Here is a 23,154-nt window from a genome sequence, read left to right as displayed (position 1 = left end):
GCCCCAATGAGTCTTTGGTCAAAGGCCAAAACAGCCTTGCAGATGTCCCTATACTCTTCTACTGCCTGTTACTGACAGAACCAGGCTTGGAATGCTGCAGTTGCCTAGCAACAGCCACTGAAGGAATCCATTGCTTAAAATTCCAGGTGCTCTTTTTAAATATATTTTTAGATGTCACATTTTTCTGCAAACCTTAGAGCAATTTTCAGGTTTGTTGAGAGATCTCTCTTGCCCGTTCTCAGCTCCAATTGCCAGATTTAAGCATCCTCAAGTTTGGGTGACTTCACTATTAGAATGTACAAGTGCGAGCCCACAAGGCATCTTATCTCTCCTTCCCTATTCCCTGTTTCTCTTAGTGTCTTTTAATAGCATTGCAGTAGAAAAGAATGTGTCCAAAATACATACTAATAGCACAAAATTTAGTGGATACAGGTTTGGATTGTTTTCTCACTATTCAGTAAAGTGGTTGTGTGATTTCGTGTGGTACAATCACATTTCAGCCCTACATCTGTTTTTCTTGTCTTGCTTTCTTTTTAGTAATAACTGGATCTGTAATCACAACAAATACCAGAGGTGGAAGCTTGCATGCAACAATATCAATTATTAATGTATACAAAGAAGGAAATTTAGCAATCCAGCAAGCTGGCAAAAATTTGAGTGCCAAGATAGTTGTTGTCTGTAAGCAGTGTCCTGTTCTCAGAAGAGGTAAGTAGAGATAAGTAAACAGAATTTTCTATTTTACACTTGACGCTCATTCCCTTAGTTTTTTAGTTTCAAAATTGTTCTCCAAAGTAAATTGCCCATTTGTAAACTATTCAGAATGGTATTATATGCACAGGAATAATTGTGAAAATTGTAAGGTTGGGGGTTAGTTTCTGCTCCGCTTTCCTGACCTTGGCGAATTCCACGTTCTGGGCTGCGTGCCCGGGATGGTTGCTGTCTTTAACCTTGCTGCACTTATCTTATGCGTTTGAAGCTTATTTTTCGCTCTGCTGTGGGAATTGCGCTTGGGAGTTCGGGGAGTTCCTCCTGAAGACCACTGGCAGAGCACCGGAGCGCGCCCAAAGGGCTCGCGTCCTCCACCACCCCGGGACTCCGGGGAGGATGTTTTGGATTTACCTAAAGGTTCCAGAGTCAGGCTTACCTTCACGGAAGATGCCCGCGCCCGCGACCCTCCGGACTTAAGAGACCTCGAGGGGGCGACTGCCCTGCCCGTCGAGGGTGGCCGGGATTCTCCAGACCTGCATGGACTTGAGGGGGCGACTGCCCTGCCTGCCATGGATGAGCAGCGCCCCCCCATTTCGGATCTTTGGGAACAGCTCGAATCCCTTGAGAGGGCCAAACGTGACTGGGAACAGGAGCGGGAAGCCCTCGAAAGAGAGCGTGAAGCCCTAGAACTTGAACGGGAGCAGGAGCGAGAAGCCCTCGAAAGTGAGCGACTAGCTTTCGAACGGGAGCGTGAACAGCAGCGCAGAGCCGTGGAAGCGGAGTTGTCCCGTGAGAAGGGTGTTCTTAGAGAACAATTTCTCAAAGACCTCACTTCCCGTGGTCATGTTTTGGAACACTCCAGACTCAAGCTCCAGCGTCAACGCGAGTGCCTGAAAGCACTGGAAAATCAAGGAGAAATCGAAGCAGCACTGCAACATAGAGAACGCGATAGACTGCAGCGTGACTGGGAAGCTCTCACTCGCCAGGAGAGGGAATTGGCGGCAAGAGAAGCATTGCTCCGGAGGAAGGTCGAAGAACCTCGGGCGACCCTACCTAGCACCGGCGGCGCAGCTCGCCCGCGCTCGCCCATTGCCCCTATTCGCACCGTTCCGCGAATGGAGGACCCCTTGCAGCAACGTAAAGTCCTTCTCCCGGTGCAACCACCCCCTCTCCCACGGGTGCAACCTCCACCGCCTATGGCACAACCACCACCGGGACAGGTTCCTGCCCCGGCTCCGCGAGTGGCGCCGATAGCCGGTAGGGGCTATAATCGCCCGCACATCCTCGCGCGGTTTGATGGAACCGCTTCCAGATTGCCTTATTTTATCCTACAACTGGACGCACACATGCTCGAATTTGATGATCTTTATCGATCCGAAGCCGAGAAAGTGCGAGACATCGGATCCGTGTTGGATGGGGATGCCGCGGAATGGTTTGTGGAATTACATGAACTGGGAGGGGCCCCTGAACTTCAAAACGTGGTGGCCTTACTCCAAGGCCTCCAATTACGCTTTCAGGATCCAGAGGAGGTGAACAAGGCCATTAAGACTATTAAAACCCTCAAGCAAGGTAGCAAAACCTTCGCAGAATTTGCTCGAGAATTCCGTTGAGCCGCGAGCAAACTCCCAGACTGGCCCGAACGCATGAAGTGCGAATACTTCCACGATCCTATCGACCCGGAAATCTGCACCTGGGCAGATATGGTGCGTGAACCACAAACCATTGCTGAGTGGATTACAACTGGCAACCTTATTGCGGCCTGACTTACCCGATCCAAGACGGGGAAATCTGCCACCAGCAAGCCTCCTCCCAAGCCTGCAGCGGCTGCCGCCACCCTGCCAAAGAAGGCAGGTGCAGGACCTCCTGCAACTGAGTCCACCTCAGAGCGTCGCCGCCGCCTCGGATTATGATTATATTGCGAGGGACCGGGCCACATGGCAGCCAATTGCCCGAAGAAACAAAAGGCACCCGTCCCCGCTCCTCGCAAGTCGACGGCACGAACCCCACGTAAACCAGGACCCCGGGGATCCCAGGGAGCTGCGCAAACCGCCTGTGAGGACGAGCCCGGAGATGTCGATGACACCGAACCTGAAGGAGTGAGCCTTTCCTCTGGCCCCGCGGAGGAGATCCCAGCGCCAGATGCGGTGAGTGAAGGGGGAGCTCCCATTACTATTATGACCACTCTAACCAATACGTCCAAGCACACTCGTATTCTAGCACGAGCACTCGTGGATTCAGGTTGCTCCCACTGCCTTATGAGGCCTCAGGTGGCAGAGCAATTAGGGCTTGAACGTATAGCATTGGCCAAACCCATCCCCTTCACCCAAATGGATGGCAGCCCGTTAGGCACTGACGGCCCGGCCCGTTTCAAAACCCAACCAGTGCTCCTACAATGCGTGGAACACTGGGAAAGGCGTAGCTTCATCCTGGCTCCAGTCGCCAAACATCCCATAGTGTTGGGAATGCCCTGGCTTCTCTCCCATGAACCCACCATCTTCTGGGGGCAACGTATAGTCCGGTTCACCGATCCTCCTTGTGGGGATCACATGCACGAAGGAGAGCCACCGGCGGAACCCAAAGAAAACCCCGAGGAACCCCAGCCAATGGCCCTCGACATTGCCCTTGCCCGGAGTTGACCGCAGTTCCCAAACAGTACTGAGATTTAGCCAAAGTCTTTGAAGAACGAGAGTGCGATCAACTTCCCCCCCATCGGGACACAGACTGTAAAATCCTCTTGGTCCCCGGGGCACAACTTCCGAAGGGTAGAATATACCGGATGAGCCCCACCGAGGAGAAGGAGCTTCGTGCCTTTCTCGATAAGAACCTGGCTCGCGGGTTTATTCGACGGGCCACCAAGAGCACCCACGCAGCCCCTGTTCTGTTTGTGAAAAAGAAGGATGGGTCCCTGCGACTTTGTACTGACTATCGTGGTTTAAACGCTGTCTCTCTTTCGAATAAGTACCCCTTGCCCCTTATCAAAGACTTACTCGATGCATTGGGGAAGGGGCGTATCTTCACCAAGCTGGATCTGAGAGAAGCATATTACCGAGTACGAATCGCTGAAGGATTTGAACACTTAACAGCGTTCAATACGAAATTTGGTCAATATGAATACTGTGTAATGCCCTTTGGGTTATCCGGAGCCCCAGGGGCTTTCATGTCACTTATCAATGATGTCTTACAGGATTTTCTGTTCAAAGGGGTGGTGGTGTATTTAGATGACGTCCTCATTTATTCTCAAACAGTGGAAGAGCATGAACGACTGGTCAGGGCAGTGTTGCAACGTCTGCTCGACAATTCCCTCTTTGTAAAACTGTCCAAATGTGCCTTCCATCAGACTTCCCTAGACTACCTGGGCTATCGGATCTCTCCAGAGGGTCTGGAGATGGATCCTGCCAAAGTGGCAGCGGTTGTGAATTGGCCTGTCCCCACCACCTGCAAGGAACTCCAATCCTTTTTGGGGTTTGCCAATTTCTATCGAGATTTCATCCCCCAGTTTGCCAAAATTGCCCTACCGCTTACAGATTTGCTACGCACCAAGGGAAAAGGCCCTCAGGCATCTAAGCCCGGGGCTTCCCTTTCCTGGTCTCCGGAGTGCCAAGAATCGTTTCAAGCTTTAAAGACTGCCTTCACTACAGAGCCCATATTGAAACACCCGGATCCCGCCTTGCCCTTCATCGTACATGTCGATGCTTCGGACAAAGCCTTAGGAGCAGTTCTCTTGCAGAAAAATAAAAATAATAAAATTGTGCCATGTGCTTATTTATCGAAAAAACTATCGGGTCCTGAACTTAACTGGACTGTTGGTGACAAGGAAACAGCCGCCATCAAGGAGGCCCTTAGTACGTGGCGGCATTGGCTGGAAGGTGCTGCCCGTCCTTTTCAAGTTTGGTCGGACCATAAAAACCTAGCTGCCTTGTCTACTCCACTCAAAATGTCGGCTAAACAGTTGAGATGGGCTGATTTCTTCTCCAGGTTCAACTTCACAGTCCATTTTTTCCCTGGCAATAGCAACAAGTTGGCTGATGCCTTGTCCCGCCTGCCTAAGGGGGCGGATACCTCCTTACGCACAACTCCCCGCACCATCCTTTCGCCCGCCCAGTTGGGATTGGCGGTGACCCGATCCCAGACAGCCGCTTCCCCGGCACCACCCCCAACAAGTGTTCCGGACGTTGTATCCCCATTTCTACGTCACTTGGAGGAGGCGGGACGACAGGACGTTCCGAAGGAGGAATCCGACCCCCTCTTGCAATTGCAAGGGGGAGTCTGGAGGCGGGGTGACTGTTGGTACGTCCCGCCGACCCTACGTAAGCAGGTTCTCCTGGCGGGCCATGACGCTCACCAAGCGGGACACTTCAGATTTTTTAAAACACTCCACTTGCTTCGGCGACAGTTTTGGTGGCGCACTATGCGCAAGGACATTGAAGCATACATCAAAGGGTGCCCGACATGCGCGGAGGCTAAGGGCATCCCTGGTAAGCCTCACGGATTGTTACACCCTATTCCCCCGGCTGCCAGACCCTGGCAAGTGATATCCATGGACTTCATCACGGTTCTCCCCGATAGCCACGGGAATACAGTTTTATGGGTGGTGGTGGATCTGTTCTCCAAACAGGCGCATTTTGTCCCGTGTCCCACCATCCCCTCTGCGCCCAAATTAGCCAAATTGTTTATTCAACATGTCTATCGTTTGCACTCGTCGCCGGAGAGAGTGATCTCCGACCGCGGCCCCCAGTTCATATCTAAGTTTTGGAAAGCATTCCTGGAGATTCTGGGAACTGCATCGGCTGTCGCTGCTCTGTACCACGTGCAAAGTGACGGCCAGACCGAACGGACCAACAGAACGCTTGAGCAGTACCTACGTTGTTACACCAACTATCATCAAGATAACTGGGTTGAACTTCTTCCCTTCGCTGAGTACGCCTATAACAACGCGGTTCATAGTAGCACCAACAAAACGCCATTCGAGGTGGTGTCGGGCCGTTCGTTTCCGCCGTTGCCCCAACTCCCAGATCATTCGCTTCAACCCCCCGATTTTGGTGACTGGATCCAGTCTCTAGCTGAAGGCTGGAAATCCGTTTCTTCCTCGCTTTCGCAAGCGCAGGAAGCGCAGAAAAATCAGGCGGACAAACGTAGAATTGACTTTCCCCTGCAAGTAGGGGAATGGGTTTATTTGTCCACCAGAAACCTTAGGGATGTGCACAAGTACTCTAAGCTAGGCAAGAAATTCATAGGTCTGTTTCGGATCACCCAGGTGATCAATGGTGTAACTGCTCGCTTAGAATTACCAAATTCGCTCAGTAACATTCATCCTGTATTTCATTCTAGCTTGCTCAAGCGGGCTCCAGATTCAGATGCCTGGCACGACCCAACGGAGGCACCACTGCCGGTGATCGTTGATGGCTACAAACATTACGAAATTGATGCTATTCTGGACTCTCGTTATATTCACAAACGTTTGCAATATTTGGTTTCCTGGGTGGGATATCCCTCTGGCCATAATCAATGGGTGTATGTGGAAAATATTGATGCCCCCCCCCCCCCGATTTCTGCCTTCCATAAAGCTTTTCCTCATAAGCCAGGTGGGGAGGGAGCTTTCGTGGGAGAGGCGGAGTGTAAGGTTGGGGGTTAGTTTCAGCTCCGCTTTCCTGACCTTGGCGAATTCCACGTTCTGGGCTGCGTGCCCGGGATGGTTGCTGTCTTTAACCTTGCTGCACTTATCTTATGCGTTTGAAGCTTATTTTTCGCTCTGCTGTGGGAATTGCGCTTGGGAGTTCGGGGAGGGGCTGGATTGTCCGTATAAGCGACACCTCAAGCCCGGGAAAGTCAGAATCTGCATTGCGTGTATTGTGATCGTTGAAGTTTATGAAATAAAAGAACTGAAATCAGTTGCTATATTTCGAGTCCTTTGAGGTTCCTTACAAAATTAATAAACCTTAATTTGATTATAGAATTGATAATGTAAAACCTCTTACATGATTCCAATTTAATGTGGTACAATAATGCAAATGAGCTTAAAGATGAGAATGCAGTGGCTAAGCTGATTTTGCCTAACAAAAGGTCATAGATTAGTAGCCTGATACTAGCATAAACACCTAAACATAATAGGAGGGGAGAGATTAGGACTGCATTTATATGCTCATTTGAGTAACCTGGAATGGTTTGTTTGTTTGTTTTGCAAAGTCTAACAAGGTTTTGATCTTCTTAACTGATTTATAGGGTATAGAACAAGTCATAATCTACATGAACACTGAACCAATACTAAAAATAATTCTACATATTTGTGACTTCCAGATGCTCAGTAATTTGAATAGATTATCTTTACCAGTTGTGCTGTTAATGCCACCCTTTTCTACCTAAATTATACCAGTCTGTCTCACCTGTAGGCAAGTACAGCTGATGCACTGTTTTATTTTAGATGATGACAGTCCTATCTTTGCTTATAAATTAATCTCCAGGCAAACATAGTGAAACAAGAAACAATCCAAATTTCCTTCAGAGCATCTGTTCTCATTTGTATTGATAAAGGCCTTTTGTGTTCTTATTTTTGCAGCATGCTGGGTGCTTCCCTGTGGGGTTTCCCCTGTGGTTCTCCAGTTAAAAAGGAACCTCCTGCTGCGAGGCTTTCTTCTCCCCGATTGGCATTTTGCCTGCCTATCGCTTTATGCTCATCTCCTCTGGGAGGTCACAAAACCTGGAAGAAGAGTTCTGCTTTCTCACTGGCTTATTAGCTTTGCAGGGAAAGGGAAGCTATAGAAAGGTCATTTCCTGCTAGCATTTGAAAACTGTGCAGCTTCTCTGATCTGCAGTGCGATGGCGATTTGGGAGAGGCTAAGAAAAATGTGTAAATGAAATTCACGGCAAGTAAGCTTGCTGCGAGGCAAAATGCAAGTGCGTAAATGACCAAAGATTTACCATGGATTTAGAATGGTGTTAACCAGGGGTCCCCAAACTACGGCCCGGGGGCCAAATCAGGCCCCCGGAAGACATTTATCCGGCCCGCTGGGCAGAAGCGGATCTCCCCCTTCTCTATCTCCTTTTCCCCAGGTTTACAAACAGCATTAAGCGCGGGCGACTCGCTGCTCATTCCAAGCGGCCGGAGGGGACCGTACCAATGCGGCAAGGGGGGGAGAAAGGCGGCAGGTGGCCCCTGGAGCTTGGCACCCCGACCCCCAGGTTTACAAACAGCCTCAAGCGCGGGCGACTCGCTGCTCATTCCAAGCGGCCGGAGGGGACCGTACCAATGCAGCAAAGGGGGGAGAGAGAAAGGCGGCAGAGCTTCAGGGCTGGATTGGAAGGGGACCGCGGGGGTGGGGGGCTCGGCCAGGGGCGGGTCGAGGGCGGATAGATGGCGCCCCCCCGCGGGCGGCACTTGGTCCGGCCCCCGGCTGGGCTCTGGCCATGCGTGAACTGGCCCCCTGTTTAAAAAGTTTGGGGACCCCTGGTGTTAACTATGTTTAGGATTCTATTGACAGTGTACCATTTGTAGTATTATAATGCCTTTTACTGACCTTTTGTAATGGTCTTTTGTAATGGTCTGCTCTTCTCATTTCTACAAAGAAAAACAAGAGATGCCACATCTCTAAATCTATATTTTCAGCTAGGAGAAAATTATATCTTCAGCATATAGAAGCCTGTGTTTGGAAGACATCATATGCCATTTATCACAGTGAAGCACAGATTATATTCAACTCAGCTGTGAGATCTTGCAGAAATGTAATTGTATTTCTAATGCTGGAGAAGTAGAAATTATGTTTTACCATTTTATCTCTTTCTCTTTAGGACTAAATTATGTTATCATGGGCCAGGTGGAAGAGGATGGCAGAGGTAAAATTTTGCCCAGCAGCTTTACCATGAGTTTCAAGACTAAGAATCAGAAAATTCTGAATACCTTGAAAAATAAACAATGTTGAAATGTGAATTCTTACAGCTTTATCCTGTCACCTGTTATCCGTCTACTCTTCATGCCATTTCTATGGATGATATGTTTCCCACATTTTTCAACAATAGAATTCTCATTGACTGAGATTCCAAATATAAACACATTTGATACCAATGTTGTATTTCAAAACTTCAGCAATACCAGCCAGCCTGAAACATAACATTTTATTTCAGCATGGAAACTATTAATTTATACTTGTCTCAGAAAATTTTCTAGAAATGAGTTATTTGGTAATATGTAAGTGCAATATTTATATAATAATTTCTTTTTAACTTAGTGCTTCTGTTTTATTGCATTATCTTTTACACATAATAAAAACTTATGAGATTACCCAACAGGTTTTATTTTTAGCAAGAAAAAATAAGACATTATAAAAAATAGAAAACTTTAGACTGCCATTTTGGAGATTAATAATAGCAGCATAAAAGTTTCTTTGTGGTATAATTACAAGTCTCTCCCAGCTAGCATTATAATGTAACTAGCAATAAAGTCTGTTGTGTAAAAAAAAATACAGTAGGCTATAGAAAACTATTCCTCCCAGGGCAAGAGACGTGGACAGGGCATGTTTACAGGAAATGGTGCTTGGCAGAAGCACTGAAATTGCGCTCCCTCAAAGATTCCAGCTTTGCCAAGGAGGGCAGCAGGGTGCCTATGAAGATGAGGAGAACTCTCCCCATCTTCACAGGCACCCCCCATTTGCAAAGAAGGGGGAACCAGCAGGGTTCCTGTGAAGGTGGGGAGCCCATTGTGTGAAAAAATACAATGGGCTCTTAACAAGTGGACAATACCTGATTTTTTTTCTTCCGTTTTCTCCCATCTCTACTTCTCACTCCATTCTGTCACCCCAAATATCTTTCTGGCCCCCTACCTTAGTTCTTTCTGCCCTGCTTCCCCAGCTCTCTCTTTCTCTGTCTTTCTGCCCTGCTGGGAGACCTTGGGCCAGTCACACAGTCTAACCTACTCCACAGGGTTATTGTGGGGATAAAATGGAAAACAGATCAACACAAGGTGCTTTGGGTCTTCATTGGAAAGGAATACAGTATTAATAAGTAAACGAATAAATAAATAACTTGGAAATGATGCCCATGATGTACCCAGGAGCAATCCACAATTTCACTCTCATGTCAACCTGAGCTTTGGAGACAGAATAAACAATCGTTCAAAAATAAACTCTAACAGTGCTATTTTGAAAATGTTATAAAGCTACAAAGTTTAAAGCAAAATAAAACAATTGGAAGTTTAAGCATGCAGACATTAGCAGACTTATTAGTAGAAAGCCATCTTTCTATTAGTAGAAAGTTATACCTTATTGGATTCTGAATTCCATATTAAGAAATTCTGGATCCTGCGGCAAAATATATTCTAAGTGGGCTTCCTACCAAGTTCTTTCTGTGTGTATAGTTTCAGGCAGTTTGTTCAACATTTAAGCCCTTGACAAACTGAGCTGACAAGCAAAGAGAGTTCTTAAAAATAATACCTTCTTGGAGAACACGGGTGAAGTTACTGCCTTTAAAGCACATGAGATAATGACCCTTTCTGCACAAAATTCCTAAAACATTTGTAAAACGCTTTTCCTTGTGTTCGCAATCACCTCCTTGAAATGATTCCTGGTCACTATTTTCTGTTTTTTTCCAGTGTATGGACAAATCAGTGCTTCATGCTCCAGTCTCATGCTGCAGTTCCTTGCGGCAGATTCCGCATGGGTAAAAAACCAGTGTGAAAATGGTGTAAAATTGTTTAAAACAGTGTAAAAGGGTTTACACCGTTTTCACACAGCTGTTTTGGGCCCATGTGGAATCCACCTGAGTCTTCTGTAGTTGATGCTGTGAAGATTAAACCTCTCAAAATCTCAAAAGCGCTCTGAAAAATTCCAAAAACAGAGCAAGGGGCTTCTGCAGGCAAGGAGTGTCGGAGAAACACAAGGAAGCATGGTCTTGGGACCCTGGCAAACTCTATGACGTATCTTGTTGAGATTATCTCTCTGGTCCATAAGTCAACATGACTGCCTAACCACTGTTGTAAAAAAAGGTGGAGGCGTCCGCCAACTGGAGGTGACTGATAGTCATGTCCAACGTGGTCTGTCTGCCCGAAAGGGCTTCTCAGGTTTGGTTAATTGTTATGTCTGCAGAACCCTTATTGAGGTTGCCAGGTTTGCCGTCTGTCATCTCTGGAGGCTCTGGGAAGTACCCTGTGGGTCTAGTCATTGTGGATGACTGCTCCATTTGGTAAGGCTTTATTTTTATCCTTAGTGTCCACTAAGATCTGCTCCAGCTCCCTGCCAAACAGCATGACCCTTTGAAATTTATACCCAGTGACCACCCCCTTAGAGTGTGGATCAACCTTCCACTGGCATAGCCAGACATTGTGATGTGCTACCATGGCAGATGCCATGGAACAGGCTACCAGCAAGAGGGCATCAAATGTTGAATCAGTTAAGAAGAAGACTCCTAACAATATCCTCTCAATGCCTTCCCTGATTCCCTGCTCTTCAGGTGGGACCATATCCAGGAGTCTCCTTTACCACACTATAGTTGCCATGGCTACGGTGGATGATAAGGTGAGAGCTTTGATGACTGGCCAGCCCCTTGTGGGTTCTTCTCAGGACAATCTTGGAATGCTTGTCTATGGGATCCTTGATATTGCCCTCCCCATCCAATTGGAGGGCTGCCACAGGGATGTCAACCAGGGGAGCCTGTAGTAATCTATTAACATACTTGGGAACTGTGTAGAGTCTCCTAAAGCTAGGAGGGATACCCTTAGTTGAGGCTGGGTTGACCCACTCCCTCCTAATATGCCGTCCAAAGTATTCAGTGAGAGGAAAAAAGGTTTGGCTATTTTCCTCATGTAGAAAGAAATCCCCCTTTCCCTTCGGGCAACCCTTAATCGGTTTGGTCATAGAAGTGCGGGGGGGGGGGAAGGGTCCTCTGTGTCCTCAGGATCATGAAGATCCAGTGCAGTTATGATCTTGGCAATGAGGTAAGATAGATCTTCATGCTTAAAGAATCTCACGAACTGCTCAAATGATTCAGAGGGAGCGTCCTCTGGATCAGAGAAGTGATCAGAAAGGTCCCTATCTTCTCCCTCACTAGCCTCCTCCTCCTGAGGAAAGCAGAGGGGATCCTGTTGTTGAGGCGTGGATCTATATCTATGAGGACTGGGGGATGACCTGGGTGGGGATCTGGAGTCGTGGCTGCAGTGCCCAACCAGATCCCTGTCTCTGTGGTAAAACGACACACTATGGGTGATAGGGATGCATCACAGAGATCCGGAAGTGTTAAAATTAATCTCTATGATAGAGATGGATCTCTTCCCTCATCATTTTTCTACACAGCTCTACCAGAACTGCTGGTAGAGGTGTTCTGCCAAGCATCTGGGTTGTTGGGGAAGGATTCATGCCAGGGTACCATAGCTGAAGCACCCTCCACGCCCCCTTTCCAAATGGTCTTGACTGGTCAAATTGGAGACTTCAGCTGATTCCGTCTCCGTGCAGGGCATCATCTCATGCTCTAAATACCTATATGGGTCACTGGTGTTTTGCAGGGCTCCATCCCGCTCATCCTGGCACTCCACGGCTCTACAGGGGTTGCTGGCACATTGCGGAGTTCCCGCCTGCTCTTCTTGGCTTGTGGTAGGGGGTGGATCATGCACTCCGCATCCCTATATGGGGCGCTTGTGCACTCTGCAGTCCGGGTCCGGCTGTCTGAGGCCTCGGAGGCCGATGCTCTGCCATCCTCTGTGAGGTGCAGCTTTTTCTGCCTCTGGACTTGCTTATCCTGGGGAGAATGGTTTGCTCACTCAGACAATTGTCCTTGGCTGCTCAAGCGGGGTTGTGGCTCTCTCTACTTAGCCACTCTAGTCCCCTCAGCCGAGGACTTGGAAAAAATCTCCTTGGTAGGAGAAAAAGATCTGGTCGCCATCTTGTGTTACAATGGCGGGAAAAATCCAGACTGATGGCCTAACCCGCTAAAAAATACACACACACATTGCCTACAACCTAACTGGAAGGAGGACAGGGAAGGCACCAACGACAATCACACACAATAACAAGAACAAGATTATAGACAAACTCCAATCTAACAAAGATAACAAAGTTAAACCTCTAATAAAGGAGCCTACAGGAGTCTGTGCTCTTCCTGCAGAGGCAGGAAAAATACTGAGGGGAAAATGGCCGACCAAGCCTCCTACAGGAAGTGACGAAAAAGTTGTTACTGCCTCCCTGAGAATGGGTTGGGAAATCACCCAGCAAGATGTCCTCTGCCTCCAGGAGAATGATCTGAGACTTGCTAGAGAAATTAAAACCAATAAAAGGGGTTTTTTATTGGTTTTGGAGCTCACTGGCTCCAGTTTCATACTGTTGGCTCTGCTCCCCAAGCTCTACCTTTGGTCAGGTGGAGCATGGGGCAGAGCCAACACTATAAAACTGGAACCGGTGAGCATGGAGGCTAAGTTCAGTCCTGGCCTCAGAGAGGCTAAGTTTTAGCTTTGAACTGAAGTATTGGGGGCAGGGCTAGCCCTACTGTGATCCTTCCTGAACACTAGGAGTTTGGGGAAGGAGTGCAGCTAAGGGTGCTCAGGGTGAGCCCTGAGTGCAGTTTTCCTTAGCTATCCTCCTGTCCTTCTTTGGAGATTTTTAAACAGAGATAGGATGGCCATCTGCCAGGAATGCTTTGGTTGATTCCCCACTGCAGAGTCGACTAAATTCGACCCAGTTCCCTGAAAAGGAACTGACCTAGGTCGACTCCATTGTTACTCCCCACAGCAGACGAGTTCGTCCCACCAGAGTTGAGCTCAGAGGGTGGGATCACCTCAGCACCTCTTCTGCTCTTTGTTCCCGATTGGCTGTTGTGTTACCATGGAACGTGAACGTGCGTCCGTTTTTTTTAACATAACGGCAACATAGTTACAAATCAGTGCTCTATGTAGCTAAAAGCAGTGTGTAAACGTGTGCTGTTTATATGTATGGCCATGGTTCATATACAAGAAGGATTTTTTTTAAAGGGCGCGCTTTTCCCCACTGCGAGTCTTTCGTTCTGAGCATGCCCAAAACACTGAACTGTGATTGGCTGACCAGAAGGAACAGTTCCGCGATGATTCCCCACTTTACTGGCTTCGACCTCAGTTCGACCTAGGTTCGCTGAAAAAGTTGTACCTCCCTGGAGTCAGAATTTGACAGTTTGAGGGGGTGAAGCTGGGACAGAACCATGTCGAACTCAGCGGCTGTGGGGAATACCTAAGTCAAACCTAGGTTGAACTTAGGTCTAACCTGCCAGTGGGGAATCGACCTTTGATTGCGTGTTCTTGCATGGCAGGAGTTTGGACTGGATAGTCCTTGTGGTCTCTTCCAACTCTATACCTCACAACTTTGTAAAGATTGTTGTTACAACAAAAGTACAATCGGATGAACATTTTTCATAGGGCTCTTCAGTTAGTCACCAGACAACACTAACAATGCAAACATTATTTATCCATATAAGACTTTAAAAATCGAGAGTACAATTTATAGTCTCAAGTGTAAAGAATGAAAGGAGACAGTAAAATAAAGACTGTATCATAAAAATAGGTAAGCATCTGTTATTTTACACATTACAATGAAAAGCTCTCCAAACCAAATACTTCACATGATACATGACAGCAGGGCGTGAGCCCTTCCCCTCCCTTTAACTGACAGAACCAAGCATGAAATCTGTGTCTGCCTAGCAACAGCTACTGAGGGAATCTGTTATTTAAAGCTACCTGAGCTCTTTAACATTTCACATTTTAGACGCCTAATGGTCTTTTTTTACTCCCTCCCCCCAGTTTCACTGTTAACAATGGTATAAGATTATATTCCACCAAAGTTAATGCTAATTATAGTTGTTTTCAAACTAGGTTTTAAAATTACTTTCAGACAGTGGTTTAAAGGGGTTTATATAGCATAAACCTCAATGGTGATGTTGGTGGAAAGTACTGACCTTGCTTAGTTTCCAGGATCAGATGGGATTGGGCTACCCTAGTCCATTCAGGTCAGGGCATTAACACGAATACAGATATACTATTGAAAAGTAGCTGAAAAGACCACATTATCTGACAAAGTTCTCCCAATTTCTAAACTGTGATCAAAAGATCAAGGAATGTGTCCAGACAAGGCCTAGGAATGAACTAGATTGAACCCATAAGTTTACAATGAAAAATGTTATATATAACTGCTTTAATTATACAGAAGCATAGCTATTCTGTACCTACTACATTCCCATTTTTAATTTATCAATACATAGAATGAAAGATGTTGAAAATTACAGTGTAAACCATGAACTTTAGTCAGATAGAATTTTATTTGTCATTGCTTTCTTTAACTGCAAGCCTCAGGTCCTTTCCACATAGGCTGGGAACACGGGTGCCCACCAGTATAAATGATCCCGGTGCAGCCCTGGGGCCGTTTGTTTGCTTCCGTGCGGGTGGCCCCATAGTTGCTATGGCTCATGGATGCATCTCCACACGGAGACACAGCCTTTGTTGTTTAAACTTACCTTCTCTTCCCTGCGCAGCTCCGCAGGGACGAAAGGACAGGCCCCCACAGCCCTGGTGATGCCTCTGGGGTTGGAAGGCCAGTCATTCTCTCCTGCGGAGCTGCACAGAAGAGACGGTAAGTTTTCAAAAGAAAGGACACACCCCAAAGCGGTGCCTCCCACCCGGGGCCGTTTGATCGACAGTGGGTGCAAAATTGTGTTTTTGGGAAAAACTTGCTAGTTTAGCAAGTTTCAAAAACACCACTTGGGGGAAAATAGCACAGTGCAGCCTCTTATGGTGCAGAAGCCGTACAAAGTTCTCCCCCCAACCGGTGTTTTTACCGTGCTTGCACCGCTGTTATTGACCCGTGCCGACTGGGTCTCAGTTTGGTCTGATTCTTCCATATTCCATTTTGAGGCTAGGCTAAAAGGCACCTTCTTCAACAGACAACTTTTTTCTTAATATGCAAAATGGGAATTTCTTTGTATGTGCACTGACAGTTGCAGCTGCAACCTGATATGCTAAGTGTATATGCTGGCAGGGGCTGATGGGAATTGTAGACCATGAACATCTGGAGCACCATAGGATGGCCACCCCTGGTATATGTGCTTCTTTTTGCTAAGAGTCTCCTTTCCTGTTGAACAATTCCAAAATCAGAATGGTGACTTAAAGTTACAAGTGACAGGGGGGCAACAGTGGGGAGAAGTTTCAACGAGAGGCCAGTCTGAAACAATAAACAATCAAAGAGAAATCAGTTTATTCAAGGTAGATGAGAACCAGTTCTAAATGTTGAAGGATGGGTTGCATAAGATGAACATAGAATTAGATCTAATCAAGAAAGTTGCAGCGTGAAACACAATAAGTAAACTAATTCACATTTATAAACGGTGGGCTAAGCTAAGCTATTAACTCCTGCAGTTAAGTGAGGCTTGTTTAAGCTTGGAGTAAGACAAGATTCATCAAGAGATCCTATATTAATTCAGCATTTTTGCATTGGATTCTTCCTCTGAATTTCGCACATAGCAGTAATTTCTAGTAATAAATTAATCAATTTAGCTTGATTGTTAATAGCAAGTAAATGTTAAGGGAATTTGTTTTTCCTAAAAATGTGGACTTTAGATAAGAAAAAATCAGTCCAACCAGAAGTGCAAAATTTTAGCTAGAAAGTAGTCCACATGAACCCAGAGCTTGGGACCTTAATTATACTTGGCACCTAATTAACAAGGCAAATTCATTCATAATTGGAAAACAAACTTAAAATCTTCAGAAACCATTTCTTCAGCACTCAAGCCATGAAACTAAAGTCAGTCACACTTTCAATGAAATCTGTTATGCTCCAATTGACTATGTACAAATATTACACGCTATACACATAATAAAAGCTTCAAAAATACATAAACAGTGATATTCTTTCACACCTGAACTTGACTCCAGCTCATGCAATGATACTGTTTAAAGTACTTACTAAAAATGGTTGTCATTTGGGATGAAACAAATATATTTCGATGAGTTTACCTAATTTTTTGCATTCTGAATCTTAATTTCTTTGATAAAATATGGCATATTTAGAAGTCCGGAAGCCAAGCAGATCTCTCATTTCATTTCGGAATTTTGATAAGTCCTGCCGTAGTTCATTGAGGTTTTCTACAGTTGCCTGATCTGTGCTTTGCATTCTCTGTCTCATGGAAGTCAAGTAACGATGAACTAAGCAACACATCACTTTTTGGTAATTCTCATTCCTCTTTTGTTTCAGATTTTTCCACTCCTTTAAGGAAACAGTAACAGGTTAAACATGATGATGTACAACAGGTAGCAGGATTTTCTGATAATAAAAAGGGTTGACTATTGCAAATGTTGTAAAATATGCTGCATGTGATTTAGCCAAAAGTTAAATACACACTGATGCTTAATTATCTTCACTACCGTCAATGGAATATAACAGTACTTAATTTTAGCTAGACTGTGTGTTCAGTTATATGTACTTGGTGAATGGAGATTGTTTTCATCTCCAAAATATTAGTAACTTCAAAAGCACCACTCCTGTTAAACTTCTAATGCTTCCCCTTCCCCCAACCCCTATTCAGTTCAGTCCTCTGGAGTTCCACAATGCCTCAGAAGATCTCCTTCCAACAACTTTGAAGGATGACAACCTGAACATGCCTGCTAACATGCTGTGCGAGAATAATCTGGCAAGTGAATGAATTAATGATTGTGAAGTCATTGCAACATGAAATAATGAAATAAAATGCTGGCATATAATTGTCTATCTTGGGCCTTTTCTGCACACGCAAAATAATGCATTTTCAAACCACTTTCACAACTGTTTGCAAGTGGATTTTGCTATTCTGCACAGCTTCAAAGAGCACTGAAAGCAGTTTGAAAGTGCATTATTCTGCATGTGCGGAATGAGCCTTGCTGTTTTTGGGGGCTGAATTATTTTGAGACATCTGGGCTGGCAACAATGAAAGTTGGCTGTCAAAAGCGGAGATTTGTTTATTTCACTCTCAGTCAGTTTTGTCCCATTGTCATAATGTTTCACTATGAAATATGCTGATACATAAACTGTGTAACATGACCAGCCACAACTAAAACAAAGGTTTCAAAATTGGAGGTAAAAAAACAAAAAAACACCAACTAGTAATGTCCTCCAAATGTACAGATGCCAGGAAAAAAAACAGTTAAAGTTTGGCTGCCATTCTGGACTGCTGTATCAACCACAATGAATGCTAAGACAACAGCCTCAAGATTTAAGAACAGGATTTCTGAAGCTGGGGCCAGAATGAGAAGTCTGTGGTGACAGCGAGGGAGACAGCAGTAACCAGCAAGATGGGGAGGAAATAAGGGAGGGATTTCCCCTCTCCCCTGATTCTTCGTGGGTTCCTACTTCTTTGTTTCATGTTGATTTACAGCAGTATAGCAGAGAAATCCTGGAAAACTTCCAGGATTTTGCTGTAAGGCTGTATAGGACAGGCATGCATTTAGAGCACAGTATTTCCCTATCCACAACAATCAACTCAATAAAATCATGGACTTCAGTATGACTGATAGTCTCTGTGGCTTGAAAATTAATGATCCTACAGAGGTAAAACATGGATGTCCTTGAAAGAAAAAAAAGAGGAAAAATATACCTCTGTGCCAAGGATGCTCCCTCAACTATTTTTACCTCTTAGAGGAAGCTCTAATAATTATTGTACCAAATGACACGGTACCTTGAATATCTTTACTCAAAACAGCTTTAAAACTAAGCAGTTTCAATGTTTCTTCCTTTGGGTATTTTATTTTGATGCAATATGGGACAAGTTTAAAATTAGCACACTATGTGGGAAAGCTAACAAATTTGTTCTGGTTTTAAAATTAACATTACATTTTCCTGTAGGAAAAGATTATTTGCCTTGACTGTATATCCAGCCCTGTAATATTTAAATGACACTTGGAAAATGGAAAAGCACAAAGAACTTCAGACAGTGCTCTCATAAGGCTCCTGACTAACCTGTAGAGAAATTACTGTCTCAGAGGTCTAATACTCTTGTCACATTAAAGACACCCAGAACTGCACAGCATCTATCTATCTATCTATCTATCTATCTATCTATCTATCTATCTATCTATCTATCTATCTATCTATCTATCTGTCTGTCTGTCTGTCTGTCTGTCTGTCTGTCTGTCTGTCTGTCTGTCTGTCTGTCTGTCTGTCTGTCTGTCTGTCTGTCTGAAACCAAGAAGAGTACTTGGCACTGGTTTTGCTGATCAACTGTGTGACTGCAAAATTTCCAGAAATGTGAGCTCCCAAGGTTTGGAATCCTGATTGAGGAAGGGGGGAGGATAAATTCTACTCTGCCCAACTGCCTGCATTCTGAGCTCATAGTGAACTACCATTTGAGTCAAAGCTCACCAAACCAAGACTTCAATTGTGATCTTCACATGAGGAAAGGGAGTTTAGTTTAATTGTCTTTCTCCCCAGTTGAAGGCACTCAATAAAAATCAAATTATAAATAATAACCAGTATCAGATACATTACAGATTTAACACCCTTCCACTCCAACAAAAATGTCATTAGCAGTACACAGACACAGCCACTTGCTAAATTCATGACCATCAAGAACAAATATGTTTGCCATAACATATGAATATGGCTTAAAACTTTTCTATGAAAGGAAATACTGGAAAACTATCTTTATCTGCTTTTTCTACCATACTATGTCTTTCCAGAAACCTGCCATGCATCAAGTACAACTGGGAGAAAACAAAGCTAGATCGCCAGCATGGCTAATTCTGCGGCAACGATGTGGATAGGAGTATCATAATTAACTACTAGGTTACAGTCTGCAACATCACATATGACATTACAAAGTTGTTAGATTCTAGCAGTGTTTTGAATGAATTTAAACAATATTCAGAAATTTCAATAATAAAAATTGCCTGTTGTGTATATTTGCGCTTTGGTTTGTTACGGTTATTTAATTTATTTACTTAATTGGATTTTTCCCATCCCTTCCTCAGAATGGGGCTAGAAATATAACAGTACAATAACAACAATACAACCAAAATTTCAATAAAATCCATTTTAAAATTCAGAAAACAAATGTTGGCTACTTATGGAAGATCATTGTGTTGAATGGCAAAATCATTAACAATATTATCAGATGTCTTGTAACCATGAAAACATTTCATTACAACAAATTGTTCACCTTTAAGCTATTTTGCCGCTTGACTTTGCCAGATGATGTATGAGAACAGATCCATTTACTGAGGCTGTTAAACAGATAGCAGATAGTCTTTGGAGAAGGAATTATATTGAAAGGTGGAGGTAATGTACATTTGTCATCAAAGTAGCTGAGCCAGAGCTTAGCACGAGCGAACTTCCATTCTTTGTCCTCATGATTCTACATGATTGAAAATGACAGATTTCAGAGATTCCATGGAACCAGGATTTAAAATTACACCACTGCATTTAAATGTTTAATAATGACTGATTAGAGACAAATGAATGTGATTGGCAATATATTTAGCAAAAAGTATAGACCATTTCAATCCAGGGACATTTTGTTCTTGGGGACCTCAGATGATCACAGACAGAGCCTCCCATGTCAGGTCTTGACATTCACTATAGTGCTGGAGTCCAGATCCACGTGTTCTTTTTGAACACTGCAGGAAAGTTTCTGGAACGTACTATTTGTATTACAGTCCCTTGTATTTCAGACTATATTCCTCAGGAAATATTCTCCTATGACACTCGGTTGTAAGTAATTAAGTGGGCCTACGTGTACTTTGTGTTTCAAAAACATTCTATCCTGTCCAGATTTACTTATTATTAAATATAAAAAGGGAAATAATCATAACAAATTTCTTTGTTGTTGTTTTTATTACAATTTAACTTCTAAACCATGCAGAGCCTTGCCTCATTATTACAGATTTGTTTCTTTGCCATGTGTGTTCTTTGAAGTGCACAAAGAGGTCTCTACTGGCCCAACAGACATGAGGTGGAGTCATAAGGTGGTGGAGACTCCTTCTTTAGAGCTTTTTAAACAGAGGCTGGATGGCCATCTGCAGGAATGCTTTCATTATGTGTTCCTGTGTGGCAAGGGGTTGGACTGGATGGCCCTTGTGGTCTCTTCCAACTCTATGATTCTATGGGATATTACCTATACTTGAAAAGAAGATATCCCACAATGGCAACAAATTAATTCACAAGTTTCCAGCACTGAAAAAGAAGAAGCAGAGAAGAAGAAGAGTTGGGACCTAATACCCCACCTTTCTCTCCTGCAAGGAGACTCAAGGCAGCTTACAAACTCCTTCCCCTTTCTCTCCCCACAACAGACACCTTGTGAGGTAGGTAGGGCTGAGAGAGTTCAGAACAAATTGGGACTAGCCCAAGGTCAACCAGTAGAAACGTAGGAGTAGGGAAACAAAATGGGTTCACCAGATAAGAGTCTGCTGCTCATGTGGAGGAGTTGGGAATCAAACCCGGTTCAAGTCCATCTGCTCTTAACCACTACACCATGCTGGTAGTGCTAAAGCATGTGTATATCCTGACACTAAAAGGATTTTAAAAAACTTTGTTGTGGCTAAAATACAAAAAATATAATTACAGGTTTCTCGTCATGTTAAGGTTTTCCACTAAATCTCCCAAATGAACTTGTTGACATAATGGGTGGTAATGGGTATTCTATGAGTGGTCATATGAATATGCACAACAAAAGACTTTGTTCCAGAGCAGCGCTTCTGTTAGAAATGCCTGATTTTTAGGAATGAAAATTCTTTCCTTCTAGAGGCAGAGCACCAAGTGTGCATGCCTATGGGAGAGAAGTTGCAGCTTCCCAAAAATACCACAGCAAGTTAAAAAGCAGCTATTACCAGAAAAGAGGGCAAGTTGTGTGAATGCAGAGGCGACAACCTGAGTAACATCAACTACTGGCACCTTTTTTTCTTCTTCAAGATCTTTGTATATCACATTGAGGACAAAAGACTAGCAAGCTGGCCTACCTAGAAGGAGGGATGGAGATAGTTAAGATCACATTTAGCCTTGCAGAGAAGTCTCTGAAAAGAGCATTCAAATCAAATCAAATCAAAAAACCTTTAATGGCATTTTACAAATAATATAAAGGGAATATTTTTAAAAATTCATTTGTGGGTGAAAAGTTTGTTTACAACAAGGGAGCATCTTATGTCTTTAGCTTGATGTTGGGACAGGTGTAGCGGGATCTGTTGGCCATTATGGTAGATAAAAAATAAGCCACCGTAGAGGTTATTGTTTCCTTCCTGTCTGAAAAGAGCATTCCTAAATGTTGCTGCTGCAGCAGACAACAGACAACTGAGCAGGAAGCTACAGCGTGCCTCCCTTGGGCATGCACACTTGGAACTACACCTGCTGAGAAAGGACCTTTGTACCTAAAAACTTCTGAATCGAAGCTGCTGTTGTGGAGAGTGAAAAAAAACCCGAGTGGGAAGCTACAAGACTTCTCCCTTGGGCCTACATACTTGATGCTGTGCGTCTGTACCTAAAACCTAGTTCTAGACATTCCAAATCAAAACTAAGTATAGGCACAACATCCATCAGCGTGATGTTCAAAGACCACAAAGAAAGAAATGGTACCAATCTTCCTTTACTGTTCATCCCATTCCAGACCCTTTTGACATATCAACCAGAGGGAAGATCCAGTTCACTGATGTGCGCTTCCATCAGCACTTTTGCTCCAGAAATGTATATGCCATTGTAGAACACAGATGTTGTTTATCAGCAGAGCTACGGTTATGACACAAATTATGCCAGAATTTATGACAATGCAAGGATACATTCTTGCATGAGAATACTGCCCAATGGAGTGTCTCAATGATTTCAGAACACATTTACATATACTTAAATGTGTTGATTCTTGTTTCAGGGTGGATCACCTCATACTTACCCATATTGAGCTTCATTTGTCACACTGCCACCCACTCACCCGATTTGTAGAGATCCTCCTGGAGCTCTTCACAGTCAGCCATGGTTTTCACCATACTGAATAACTGTCATTTGCAGACTTGACTGATATACCCCATCTCCAGATCATTTATAAACAAATTAAATAACACTGGCCCCAATACTAATACTTATGAGATCCCACAGCTTACTAATTACTCAAGGTAATGACTGTGCCATGCAGAACCAACAGCAATATAACATACTAAATTTTGTTTTAAAAATACTTACTGCTATCAGCTGAAAACTTTTATGAAGCATCGCCACTAAGAGCTTTGTAAGGACAATTACCACTACTACATTATATGTGCCAACAATAACAGCACCCACAGACGACTGCAGCTCTTCACCATAATTAAATCTGGTAACAAATATTGCTACGTGCGCAAGAGAAAATATATACCAGAACAGGGCAAAACAGGTACCAATGAACCTGAAAAGAAGGGGAAATGTGTGGTCAGATGATTCATAAAGATGCATGACCAAAAAAAAGTTAGCATGCAGCCAAGGCTAGAATATTTTCTTCTAGAAAAGCAAAATTGTTCTGAGGCGCTACAAT

General features: G+C 44.3%; 2 protein-coding genes across 4 annotated transcripts in view; one reads left to right on the top strand and one right to left on the bottom strand.

Moving 5' to 3' along the window:
* Positions 1–9,816, top strand: part of PCOLCE2 (procollagen C-endopeptidase enhancer 2) — a 44,483-nt gene extending 34,667 nt beyond the window's left edge. For both annotated transcript variants that reach the window (XM_048505370.1, XM_048505371.1), the window contains exons 8-9: positions 538–705; positions 8,491–9,816. In XM_048505370.1, the coding sequence (XP_048361327.1) occupies positions 538–705; positions 8,491–8,621 (299 nt within the window). In that variant the 3' untranslated portion in view covers positions 8,622–9,816. The remainder of the gene's footprint in view (positions 1–537; positions 706–8,490) is intronic.
* A 6,055-nt stretch (positions 9,817–15,871) lies between these two features.
* Positions 15,872–23,154, bottom strand: part of TRPC1 (transient receptor potential cation channel subfamily C member 1) — a 30,449-nt gene continuing 23,166 nt past the window's right edge. Inside the window, exons 11-13 of one of the 2 annotated variants that reach the window (XM_048506719.1) lie at positions 22,827–23,028; positions 19,825–20,019; positions 15,872–16,901 (exon numbers count right to left, since the gene is read on the bottom strand). In XM_048506719.1, the coding sequence (XP_048362676.1) occupies positions 16,674–16,901; positions 19,825–20,019; positions 22,827–23,028 (625 nt within the window). In that variant the 3' untranslated portion in view covers positions 15,872–16,673. Of the gene's footprint in view, positions 16,902–19,824; positions 20,020–21,490; positions 21,620–22,826; positions 23,029–23,154 lie in introns of those variants that run through there. The other variant, XR_007245334.1, reaches the window with a different exon arrangement.

This window comes from Sphaerodactylus townsendi, linkage group LG08 (genome assembly GCF_021028975.2).
Source record: "Sphaerodactylus townsendi isolate TG3544 linkage group LG08, MPM_Stown_v2.3, whole genome shotgun sequence".
NCBI classification, from domain to species: domain Eukaryota; kingdom Metazoa; phylum Chordata; class Lepidosauria; order Squamata; family Sphaerodactylidae; genus Sphaerodactylus; species Sphaerodactylus townsendi.
The sequence above is the reverse complement of the archived record's forward strand: the minus strand, read 5'-3'. Positions and strand labels throughout refer to the sequence as shown.